The 12,700-nt window shown below is 45.0% G+C and overlaps 1 protein-coding gene across 8 annotated transcripts in view; it reads right to left on the minus strand.

Moving 5' to 3' along the window:
* Positions 1-12,700, minus strand: part of mak (male germ cell-associated kinase) — a 53,081-nt gene that overhangs the window by 2,338 nt on the left and 38,043 nt on the right. For 4 of the 8 annotated variants that reach the window (XM_056738944.1, XM_056738941.1, XM_056738942.1 and 1 more), the window contains 6 exons: positions 9,740-10,000; positions 9,385-9,554; positions 3,383-3,525; positions 2,946-3,224; positions 2,300-2,368; positions 2,021-2,140 (listed from right to left, as the gene is read on the minus strand). In XM_056738944.1, coding sequence (XP_056594922.1) covers positions 2,021-2,140; positions 2,300-2,368; positions 2,946-3,224; positions 3,383-3,525; positions 9,385-9,554; positions 9,740-10,000 — 1,042 coding nt within the window. The remainder of the gene's footprint in view (positions 1-2,020; positions 2,141-2,299; positions 2,369-2,945; positions 3,225-3,382; positions 3,526-9,384; positions 9,555-9,739; positions 10,001-12,700) is intronic. The other 4 variants (XM_056738948.1, XM_056738946.1, XM_056738943.1 and 1 more) reach the window with 3 other exon arrangements.

Genomic DNA, 12,700 nt, shown 5'->3' on the forward strand with positions numbered 1-12,700 from the left:
ATTTCTAACACCATGTCTACACCGGACGTGGCGTCATGCGACACGACACGCGGTTTGTTCTAATGGGATTGTCACACCGCACCGCGCCACTTTCGGTGTGGACAAAATGTACAAATATAATGGGTTCTAATGCGTTCTATTGTCGCGCCACATCCGGTGTAGACACGGTGTGAGTGTTTATTATGTTATCTTATATACATCTACATAAAAAAAATTATGTTATGTTTTAAAATTATGTTCTTGTGGAAATGTTTGTTCATATAAGAAGTGCAATACTTTACTTTCTATTTATTTGAATTCTGAAAAAAATATAATTATGATATAATTTATATAAAAATATATTTTTATGTATATTTTACATTATAGTCTACACTTTGTCCCTGTGTGCTTGTTACAAACTGAACAGATACTGATTATTTAGATATTAATTATATATATATAATTATATATATAAATAATATTTTGAATTAAAAAAATTAAGTATATTTGACATTGAAAGTCTATACTTTGTGCCTAAGTGTTTGTTTCAAAATGAGCAGATATTGATTATGTTTACATGAACATTAAATCAATATTATTTTTAGTAAAATAGAAAGCACTATGCAAATAATAACTACATAAAAATTTAGGTTATGCATCTTCTAGCGCAGCGGTTCTCAATCCTGGTCCTCGCGACCCCCTGCTCTGCATATTTTGTATGCTTCTCCTACCGCTTCGGAGGTTTGTTTAATACGCCCATAAGAGCCCTGCGAAGTAAACATCACTAGATATTCTGCCATAAATCCCGTTCGAAATGTGGATAATGTTGCGCAAATCTCAAAATTACGGTTAAATTACCCTTCAATCTTCCGTAGTAAGTTTTGTTCTTCGTGTTCTTAAATTAACGTCAGCCGATTTCATGTGTGCAGGGAGTAGAGAGCAATGAACACAGTTCAGGGAACACGTCAATCGGAACGTGGTTCATTCATTATGCTCTCTTCTAATGAGCTAGAGATTTAAATCAGGTATCAGAGATACACAAAATATGCAGAGCGGTGGGTCGCGAGGACCAGGATTGAGAACCGCTGTTCTAGCGTGTTCAGATATAGTACATTAAAGTCACTAAAATCTATGCGAAAATAAGAACATAAGCTACAAAAACTGGTGGTAGGACGATCTGCACTAAACCATATATGGTTCGCCTTCATTTCCTGCCTGAGACTGGTGGTCTGGATCGTGTGTCCCGAAACGCGTGGCGCTGCGGGCCTGCAGCTGGATATACTGTATCTCTTGACCACAGAAGCAAGTTTGAAGGGAGAGTTCACCCAAAAATGTCACTTCTGTCTTCATTTACTCACCCTCAGGTTTTTCCAAACCTGTATACATTTCTTTGTTCTGCTGAACTCAAAGGAAGATATTTAGAAAAATGTCGGTAACCAAACAGATCACATCCCCCAATGAATCCTAATGGGGGATGCGATCTGTTTGGTTACTGACATTCTTCCAAATATCTTCCTTAGTGTTTAACAGAATAATAATATGTAAACAAGTTTGGAACAATCTGAGGATGAGTAAATAATTTTTCCTTTTTGTGTGTCCTATCTCGTTAAGGTAGTGTAAAGAAAAAATGCTGTACTTTTTAAAGAACAATATTAAAAGAATGCGTAAAAAACAGTTAAGATACAGAGTTTCGAAGCATCAAGAGAACTGCTCTCAGTTGCAAAGCCTAGTGAGCTGCTTACTGTATGTAACTTTACCCTAACTTTTACTGTGTTGTTTACTGGGAAAATAATGACATTAAAATAGTTACAATTTTAATATGAATATTTGCCCAATAACTGCAGGTACTTATATGTTCCCCGTTACATCAAGTGTTTGCTCTATGATTCTACTGTAGTAGATTCAAGTTGACCTGTACTACTGTCCATGTCGTGTGATTAAATCATTCTGGTTTGCATGCTACCTGTAGAAAGTAGCTTCCTATACTGGCAGTAGATAGCAGGGCAGCTCACTATAGGGTTTGGAAAAACTGAACTCTTACGTGCATGCTGATTATTAAGAGGGGCGAGTTGAATTCTCTGTCCTACAGATCCCACTTCCTTCTTCTGGAAAGATGGGATGTATCCTTCAGAGAGATTGTATGTGGTGGTTACAAAGCTTCCTGAAAGCACAAGGCCAGTTTTACAAAATTACAATGCAGTCATCTGGCAGAGAATTAGTCATCAGTCTCCTAATGATTCTTCTATGTCTCCATTTAGTGTCTTCCAGAACAAACCTATGATCATTTTTGGAATGATGGAGTGAAAAATGTTGTGTGTACCTTTAACCTTTTCACTTTTCTCTAGTGTTGTTTCTTTAGCTTTATCTGTGGCTTTACTGCTGCTTTCCTCTGAATCCATGTTAACAAATAAGAGAGTGAAAGCATGTAGGAAAAATGTGGACACTATTATGGCACAAGAAAGACAAGACCTTGAAGTTACATAAAATGGCATGTTACACAGAGTCGTGGACAGGGATTTTTCTACATACTTGAAAGTCAGTAAGATAAGCTGGGACTGCAAGGATATTTTTACAAAACATGGATATACAAGACCAATTCAAGCCATTGAAACACGCCAAAAACTCAAATGACACCATTTTCCATATGGACAAAATTAATCAAATGTCTTGCTGCAATGGCTGATTTAATTAAAGGTGACATGTGAAATTTACGTAATACTGATGAAAACATATTCTGAGTGTACTACGAATTTACTGGAGCTTGGCACAGGTAACTTGGCAGAAATTTGACTGTTACTTATCTGTCCAGAAGAAACTCCCTCAAATTCCTCCACTACAATGTTTCCCTATGCTTTATCTCTGTCGTCAGCAAAGGATTGGCCACTCTTTCTTTCATTGATTTGCAGTGAGACTGTGAATAATGCAGCTCAGTGCTGCTCACTGACGGTCTGGTGGAGTAGACATACTCATTTGTACTGCGCATGTCGAACTCGTCTGTCCCCTTGTATCCGAAATGGAGTGTGCGTAGGAAGCTGTGCGGACGCGTTTGTGCGTGAGACAGACGTGGAAAGTGAAATATAACCGGGCGTTTGGCATTGATGTCTTTATGTTATGTTCACCTGGACTGATTCGGGATGCTGATGCTCGTCCAACGGGTGTGAGGGATTTATGAATAACCGATGGGCCCCACAAGTTTTTCTCAGACTCCTTGTTGCACACAGATGGTGTGTTCTTGCTGATTAAACCTAGAATTAACAGCAATATCATGGATGATCTTGCATTTGAGCAGAAAAATGTGTCATGTGATATAAAAAGGGCATAGTTTTATACACAACCTAAACTCAGATCTGTTTCAACTCTAACTTCTAGTTTCTCCACATGCAGCACACAGCAGAAAACTTGCCTGGCATATATCTTGACTGGCGCAGATAATGTTGTCTGGCTGAGGTGGCTGTCATCTGGTAGGAGTCTGGCTGCTTCAGTCTGCTGTTGTTTGGTAATTTTGTGACAGTGCTAAATGTGTAAATGGGTTTCTGGTCCTCGGGCCTGAATCATTTAATAAAAGAAGCAGAAAATTGACATTAAAAAAACATGAAAACAAAAGCTGTTCACAAAACTAGCAAGCTGCAAATCTGATGATATTTTCATCTAAATAATTACATAAAACACTAATCCATCAAGCCCATGTTTTTTTTTGCTGTTATGTTTATGTGATTTCAAACAATAACATTTTGGGGAAATCAGAGTTGGCAGAAATCTAACTTATAGGGTATATTACATTAGCCTGAATTCACAAAACCTCATGAAACCAACCTTGTACAAACTCAATCCAAACCACTATCAGAGGTGTAAAATTAGTTAATAAATTAAACCAGATACTTATAACTATGTATAATAGTTGCACATCAAATGAAAGCACATCAAGAGTTGCGACAACAACACGTAACTTTCCTCTTTAAGGTTCTTCTTTTTTACAGCTCCACATACCTTAATAACCTAACTGTTTCACGCACAATATGAAAAGTGTGGCGAGTCGCCTATTGCCCAATCAGCGTCACCATGGCAATTGAAAGAATTCAGCTGCACGCCGGCTGATTGTCAACGCCTGACCCGTATTTTCGGAAGATATAAAACCCGGAAGAAGGGGAGAGGGAGGTGAGCTACAACTCCACACGAGATGCACGTGCTGACGGAATTCTGTTGTGTTTGTTTCCCTCTCGAAAGATACGAGTGCCTGACAACCAGCCGGAGAAGCGGAAGTTTAGTTACAGCCACGGACCTCACCAGCTTCACATTTCCCCGGAGGATTCTTACGGACGTCTGAAGACGGTGTTCCACCCTACCTGCTTATTTTTGTTCATAAGTACCTTGTTTGCTTAAGTAATAAAGAACCCTCCAGGGTTAAAACTACCTTTTGAGTTTGCCTCGTGTCTGGCAATTGACACGAAAACAACACTCTCAGTAGATTAATCTTCTTTTCTAAGTGTACTTTTCAAAAAAAAATTTTTAGGGAACCGTGCGCTCTCTCTCTCTCTGGATTCGAGGATTTGAGCCATGGAGGAGATTCTAAGACGATTGACTGATGTTAGTGCCCGTCAACATAAGCTAAATGAGCAACTCGTGGCCCTGACAGGATCAGCTGGAACGTGCTATGAGCGGCGTGACCGAGGCTATCGCTGGCCGAATACCATTGCCGGATCCACAAATGGCTTCACACCGCCATCTTACCAAACTCACCGACCTGGACGATATAGAAGCCTACTTACACACGTTTGAGGTAATCTCGGTCCGGGAAGCGTGGAATAAGACGGATTGGGTGCAGATCCTCGCTCCGTTTCTGACAGGCGAGGCGCAACGAGCCTACTTTGCGATGCAGGCGCCGGCGAATGCGGATTACGAGGCTTTGAAGGCGGAAATTCTCGCCCGAGTGGGCATTTCTCCAATTAACGTGGCCCATCAGTTTCAGGCCTGGACGTTCCACGAAGAAGAACCAGTACGTACCCAGGCCGCGCATCTTACACGCCTCACCCATCTCTGGTTATGGCCCGAAGAGTCCACAGCTGCGCAAGTTGCTGAACGAGTCGTCATAGACCGAATGTTGCGGGCCCTTCCCCGACGACTCAGAGCCCCTGTCAGCATGAAAGACCCAGGGACCTATCGAGAATTGGTGGAGGCGATGGAGTTGGCCTTGGCCACGGCTGCTCACGACACCAGAGAGAGAGCGACGGTCCCCCCCCCGGAGGATGTTACCACCTTGGCGACAGACACAGGGCACCCCACGGCCAGTAGAGAGGCCAGTGGCTCCCTCTCCTCGTGACGAACCCATCCGACGGAAGCCGCCAGCCCGGGACCCCGGGCGTGGGTCGCCGGTTGCTTCGGACACCAAGCCATACCAGCAGGGGCTCCAGAACGACTCATACAGATCAACGGAAGGACCGTCATGGCGACCCTGGATTCCGGAAGCTCCGTGACACTTGTACAGCCTACCGTCGTACAGCCTAAGGGAAAACTGGTCATGCCTATCACTTGTGTCCATGGAGACACTCGCAGCGTGCCCGCCCGGAGAGTTACAGTTTCGGCACAACATGGTTCCTGGCCCTTGGAGGTCGGAATATTGCAAGACCTGCCAGTACCAGCACTACTCGGACGAGATTGGCCTGGCTTTGAACGACTGTTAGCCCAGGCAATGCATCCCGCCAGAGAGAGGAGCCATCGACGCCATGGTCGACCAACACGAGCCAGGACGGGTCGTCCTGTGATGATGGCAACAGAGAGCGAGCGGGAGGGTGAGTGTGGGCCACAGTCTACTAACCTCTTTAATGATCTGTTCCTTCAGGTAACCATGGGAGGCTCTTTTGGACGGGAACAGCGGGAGGATGACCGTTTGAGGAATTGTTGGACACAAGTGCGTGTTGTGGATGATGACGTACGCTTGCCCCCTCCTCACCCGACCCCATATTTCCTCGTAAGGAAAGGTCTGCTCTATTGTGTCGCACAAAGAAGGGGGGAGGAAAAAGAGTTGCTGGTAGTCCCAAAGGCAAAGATACCCAACATTCTGGAGATCGCACATGCCCATCCATTGGCGGGACACCTGGGGATCGCAAGTACAGTGCAACGGATCCGTGATCGTTTTCATTGGCCCGGAATAGAGGGTGACGTCAAGCGTTTCTGCCAGAGCTGTAGCATCTGTCAAAGGACCTCACCTAACCGGCCTCCCCCCAGCCCTCTTATCCCCCTTCCCATCATTGAGGTGCCCTTTGCTCGGAATGGGATGGACCTGGTAGGCCCACTGCCGAAGTCCCCCCGCGGCCATGAGCACATCCTCGTTATAGTCGACTACGCCACCCGATACCCGGAAGCACTCCCTTTGAGGAAGGCTACGGCGAAGGCTATCGCCAAGGAGCTGTTCCTCTTCTTTAGTCGGGTGGGTATTCCATCAGAAGTATTGACGGACCAGGGAACCCGGTTCATGTCCCGGCTGATGGCAGACCTCTGTCACCTACTCAAGGTTAAGCAATTGAAAACGTCAGTGTACCACCCCCAAACAGATGGTTTAGTTGAGCGTTTTAATCAGACCCTTTAAAGAATGCTTCGACAAGTGGTGGCAGAGGATGGGCGTGACTGGGATCTGATGCTACCGTACGTGCTCTTTGGCATACGGGAGGTGCCGCAAGCCTCCACAGGATTTACACCCTTCGAGCTGTTGTTTGGGCGACAACCCAGGGGACTCCTGGATGTCGCCCGAGAGGCTTGGGAGCAGCAACAGGCACCATACCGCAAGGTCATTGAGCATGTGCAGCAGATGAGGACCCGCATCGACCGGGTGATGCCCTTGGTTAAGGAACACCTGGCCGAAGCCCAGCGCGCCCAAAGCCGCCTGTATGACCGGCCTGCTCAGCCCCGTGAGTTCATACAAGGAGACAGGGTACTGTTATTGACACCCTCGACCACGTCCAAGTTCCTTGCATCATGGAAGGGTCCCTATACTGTCGTGGAGAGGGTAGGGCCGGTCAATTATAGGGTCCGTCAGCCGGGACGACGCCGGTTGGAGCAGCTATACCACATAAATCTTTTAAAACGCTGGGTAGCCCCGCAAGCACAGATGACGGCCTTCGCAGAGATTGAGTCACCAGTGGAACAGCTAGGAGAGCAACTGTCCTCCACACAGAGGGCAGACCTCACGACCCTGGTCCGTCAGTTTGAAGATGTGTTCTGCGAAAAGCCCGGGCGCACAAAAGTCGTACACCACGAAATTCGGACGCCCCCGGGAGTCGTGGTGAGACAGAAACCCTACCGGATCCCGGAGGCCCGTCGGTTGGCTATAGAGGAGGAGATTAAGCGGATGAAGGAAATGAACATCATCGAAGCGTCCAAGAGTCCTTGGTCCAGCCCCATCCTCATGGTTCCCAAACCAGACGGTACCCTCCGCTTTTGTAATGATTTAAGACGGCTAAATGAAGTATCCGTGTTCGATGGATATCCCATGCCCCGGGTGGATGAGCTACTGGAGAGACTCGGAAAAGCCGTTTTATCTCAACCCTCGATCTCACCAAGGGGTACTGGCAGGTACCGTTGTCCCATGCGGCCCGGGAGAAGACCGCCTTTAACACACCTTCAGGCCACTGGCAGTATAAAGTTTTGCCTTTCGGGCTACATGGAGCCCCGGCAACCTTCCAGAGAATGATGGATGTTCTCTTACGGCCCCATCAGGAGTATGCCGCAGCGTACTTAGATGACGTAGTCATCCATTCGGGGAGTTGGGAAGAACATGTTGACAGATTGCGGAGGGTACTCCGGGAGCTCCGACAGGCGGGACTGACGGCGAATCCAAAAAAATGCCACCTAGGACTCATCGAGGCACAGTACCTGGGTTTCCGAGTTGGCCGAGGGCTTATCCAACCACAGATGAGAAAAGTAGAGGCCGTTCGGAACACACCACGTCCCATCAACAAAACCCAAGTACGTGCCTTCCTGGGACTAGCTGGCTATTACAGGTGTTTCATTCCGCACTTCTCCTCTATAGCCAGCCCCCTGACCAATCTAACCAAGAAGGGACAGCCCGAGAAGACTCAGTGGAATACAGAGGCAGAAATGGCGTTTCAAACCTTAAAAGAGGCCCTATCGTCTTCACCGGTGCTACATGCCCCCGATTTTGGCTGCCCCTTCCTGTTACAAACCGACGCCTCCGACACCGGATTGGGAGCCGTCCTGTCACAGGTGAAAGGCGGGGCGGAACACCCAGTGGTGTTCATTAGTCGGAAGCTGTCCCCCGCCGAGACTCGGTATGCCACGGTGGAGAGAGAGACCCTGGCCATCAAGTGGGCAGTACTGGAGTTGCGGTACTACCTTTTGGGAAGAAGTTTCTCCTTGGTCACTGACCACGCGCCACTACAGTGGATGTCCAGAGCTAAAGAGACCAACGCCAGAGTGACCAGGTGGTTTTTCGCACTCCAGGACTTTCATTTCCAAGTGGTACATCGGGCCGGGGTCGCTCATGGAAATGCGGACGGGCTCTCCAGAATGTGGTCTTGCTGGGTCACCAAGTCCGGACCGTGCCCCCCCTCTATCCACGGATACAGGTTAAATTCAAGACAAAAAATCCTACCGTACTGGAGCGACGCTTCGGGGGGGAGTGTGGCGAGTCGCCTATTGCCCAATCAGCGTCACCATGGCAATTGAACGAATTCAGCTGCACGCCGGCTGATTGTCAACGCCTGACCCGTATTTTCGGAAGATATAAAACCCGGAAGAAGGGGAGAGGGAGGTGAGCTACAACTCCACACGAGATGCACGTGCTGACGGAATTCTGTTGTGTTTGTTTCCCTCTCGAAAGATACGAGTGCCTGACAACCAGCCGGAGAAGCGGAAGTTTAGTTACAGCCACGGACCTCACCTGCTTCACATTTCCCCGGAGGATTCTTACGGACGTCTGAAGACGGTGTTCCCCCCTACCTGCTTATTTTTGTTCATAAGTACCTTGTTTGCTTAAGTAATAAAGAACCCTCCAGGGTTAAAACTACCTTTTGAGTTTGCCTCGTGTCTGACCTGCTACAAAAGCTACAAATATGACATACTTTTATCAGTGTCAACCAAGCCAAATTGCCTTTCCACTTCACTTCTGAGAAATCCCAACAATCCAAGTTTATTGGAACTCGGCACAAACCAGTTTTACATTCTTTACAGATCTGAGGAAGATTCTGGTAAATAAAAAATCCATCCAAATGAAGGGAAACTGTAATGCCTCCCTAAATGGTGGTCAAAGTTGGTGGTCATAAAGTGTTTTTTAACTCTACTATCTATGAAACAAATGCAGTTCACTGGGTGTTACGACAGTGTTGAGTTGAAATGTAGCATAAATGAATTGAGTGAAATCGTTGCAAAGATCAAAAAATAAAACGATCATACTGCAGAGTGGGTTTCTCCTCCTCAGGGCCTTTGCTGGGTTTTTTCGATAGGGATACTGCAGTATCAGAGTAGTCAGACTCATCCCAGCTGTCCGAGGCTTTCATGTTGGTCTTTCCCCATCTTCTACGTCCATTCTTCAACCCCATCAAGCTGTTCTCACATCCGACAACCTGGTGTGAGGAACCAAAAGCACAATTCATCTCCTAGTGACATGAGTAGTGTTTCTGAAGAACATTTCTCTTTAAAACAATTTAGCCGCATTTGGTTTTGCAATTTAAGATAAAATATAACAGAACAAGCAAATCCATGACGAAAAATCCTCTTATTAACTATCATTAGATTTCAGAAGTGGTACCTTCTGTGTATATGAAGTGAGTGGGTCGGCTTTCCGTTCTGTCTGAGTGAGAGACTGAGGCAGAGGAATTTGCTGAAGTGGCTGATGGGAACTTCTGCTCTGAGCTTTAGCCTGAGACATTAGCGCTGGTTCTGAAAAAGACTGCAGCTCTGATCTGGGTTCACTAGTCCCGGCCATCTTTATCTGAGCCTTCCGTACATCAGGGGTCATGGGATGGGGGCCCAGAACCTGTCCCACTTGAAAATATGGGTACCTGAGTGCCTGTAATAATATTTAACAACAATTAACTGCATACCTCCACATGTAGGCCTACCTGTCATAAGATGACTTATTAAAAATGGTTTGGTAGTTTTGCATCGACAAAAAAAAGGCCATTCATTTATCTTTTTACATTACCTCTTACAATTGCGTCTTCTTACATTGTATTATTTTATCCTGAACTTCTGACATGCAGGAAGGACCCAATGGGTATGATAGCTCAAACAATCAGTATGAGACATTAACCCACATGCCCAAAAACCTGAGATGCCGACACAGTCGCACAATCAGACAAATAAGTTATTTTATTGATACTCGACAATAACAGAAACACATCAAATGACAGATCAAACAGATCACTAGGTAAACTGTACGTGCAGGTCAACGACTGGAACTATCTGGAAACTAAGAAGTGTATCTTTTTTCAATGTATTAAAGGAGTCATATTTTGGCCATTTACGGAGCCTTGATTTTGTATTTTGGGTGTACTATAATAGGTTTTAATGCTTGGTTAGGGTTTGGTTTTTACAGTATTGCAGCATCTGTCTTTATCATTTCTACCGAATGCTTGGTTTAGTTCGGTCTCTATGAATCCCCTCATTCCAAAGCTCTGATTGGTTAAGCTAACTCAGTCTGTTGTGATTGGTCACCTGTTTAGAGGGTGTGTCTGGAATGTCCCACCATACCTTAACTTTGAGCCCTAGCTCTCTATAGATGGTTTCATTGGACGCACGACCCTTTCTTGAAGTTAACTTCGGGTCTTTGTTTGTTGATCCAGAAGGAAGTGAGGAAGTGAGGAAGGATCGCTGATTGCACTTCCGGTTCCTGATTGCATCGCTGCCGGCGGCTAGTTTGTATCCTCTGACACTTGCTTCACCTCACATTTGTTCCTGGTCTTAATATTAGTGTATTTTACTATCATTGTCCTTGCTGAATTATTTATAACTTTATTTTCTAAATCTATATTAATTGAAGCGTAACGCCGCTAGCATATTAGCGTGTTAGCTTGCCTTCTGTTTACGTTGTGGAATATCATCTCCCCCTATTTGTCTTGTGTGCTAACTGTTTCTCTTTTTAAGTGTATATACTAAGACTCATCAAGCAACCTTGGTAAGTTAGGATTGCACTTCATACCCGGTGAGTTATGGCTTCTATTCCTATTATTGTTACTTGCACCTCATGTCATATGTTTAGCTTAGCCTTCTCTGTCAGCGGTGAGGGTTTTACATGTGATAAATGCAGGGAAGTAGTTAGGCTGACGGAGAAGATCTTAGAATTAGAATCTCGCATCCAATCTTTAATTGAGGATAGTAAGAGTGTTAGGACTGTAGAAAACACTTCGGATGCGAGCAATGTTAGTGCACACAGCTCGGTTCCGGTTGAAAATCCCCTGCAGCTGGGAAACTTTGTGACGGTGATACGGCATAGTCGCAGGACAAAACATCACTCAACCGTTCCGATTAAAGTCTCGAACAGGTTTGCCCCGCTCAGTGACGCACCGACTGAGAAACCTGCTGAAAGTGCCCTAGTGATCGGTGATTCTATTGTCCGGAACGTTAACATAGAGACACCAGCCACCATAGTCAAATGTTTACCGGGAGCCACAGCGCCTGACATCAAGTCAAATTTAAATGGCCTGGCTAAAACTAATCGTAAATTCAGTAAGATTGTTATTCACGTCGGCACAAATGATGTTAGACTCCGTCAATCGGAGATCACTAAAGATAATATTAAAGAGGTGTGTGAGCTCGCGAAAACGATGTCAGACACTGTAATATTCTCTGGCCCCCTTACTGCTTACCGTGGTGATGAGATTTATAGCAGATTATCATCACTAAATGGCTGGTTGTCTGAGTGGTGCCTGCAGAATAATATAGATTTTATAAATAACTGGAAGAGTTTTGAGGGCAGACCTGACCTGTTGAAACGAGATGGTCTCCATCCCTCCTAGGATGGGGTTTCCCTCCTCTCTAGAAATTTGGCACACAGTCTTAATAATGCTAAAGTCTGACTACCTAGGGCCCAGGTCAGGAAGGAGACAGAATGGCTTAACCAACTGTCTGCTTGCCGTCTCGCGTTACAGAATACACAAACTATACGACATGTAATAACCCTTTTTACAAACAACATAAAATAGAGACTGTGTCTGTCCCCCGGATAAGCAAACATAAGATTTTGCGTAAACCTCTTGAAAGTAATTTAATAAACGTTAAACAAATCAAACATGAACAAAATACAGATAATCAACTGTTACGACTCGGATTGCTTAATATTAGATCTCTCTCAAATAAAGCACTTTTTGTTAACGATTTGATAACCGATCATAAAATAGACATGCTTTGTTTGACAGAAACATGGCTAAAGCCAGATGATTATATTACTCTAAATGAATCCGTTCCCCAAGATTATTACTATAAACATGAGCCTCGTCTAAAAGGTAGAGGGGGAGGTGTCGCTGCACTTTACAATAATTCTTTCATCACCTCTCAGAAGTCTAATTTTAAATACAATTCTTTTGAAGTCATGGTACTTCACGTATCGACACCTAATACTAAGGACAAAACATTTTTAAAATTTATTTTAGCTATTGTATATAGGCCTCCAGGGCACCACAGAGATTTTATTAAAGATTTTGGTGGGTTCTTATCAGAACTAGTATTGTCGTCGGTGACTTTAATATCCATGTGGACAATGATACAGATG

Source organism: Triplophysa dalaica, chromosome 23 (genome assembly GCF_015846415.1).
Source record: "Triplophysa dalaica isolate WHDGS20190420 chromosome 23, ASM1584641v1, whole genome shotgun sequence".
In the NCBI taxonomy this organism is placed as follows: domain Eukaryota; kingdom Metazoa; phylum Chordata; class Actinopteri; order Cypriniformes; family Nemacheilidae; genus Triplophysa; species Triplophysa dalaica.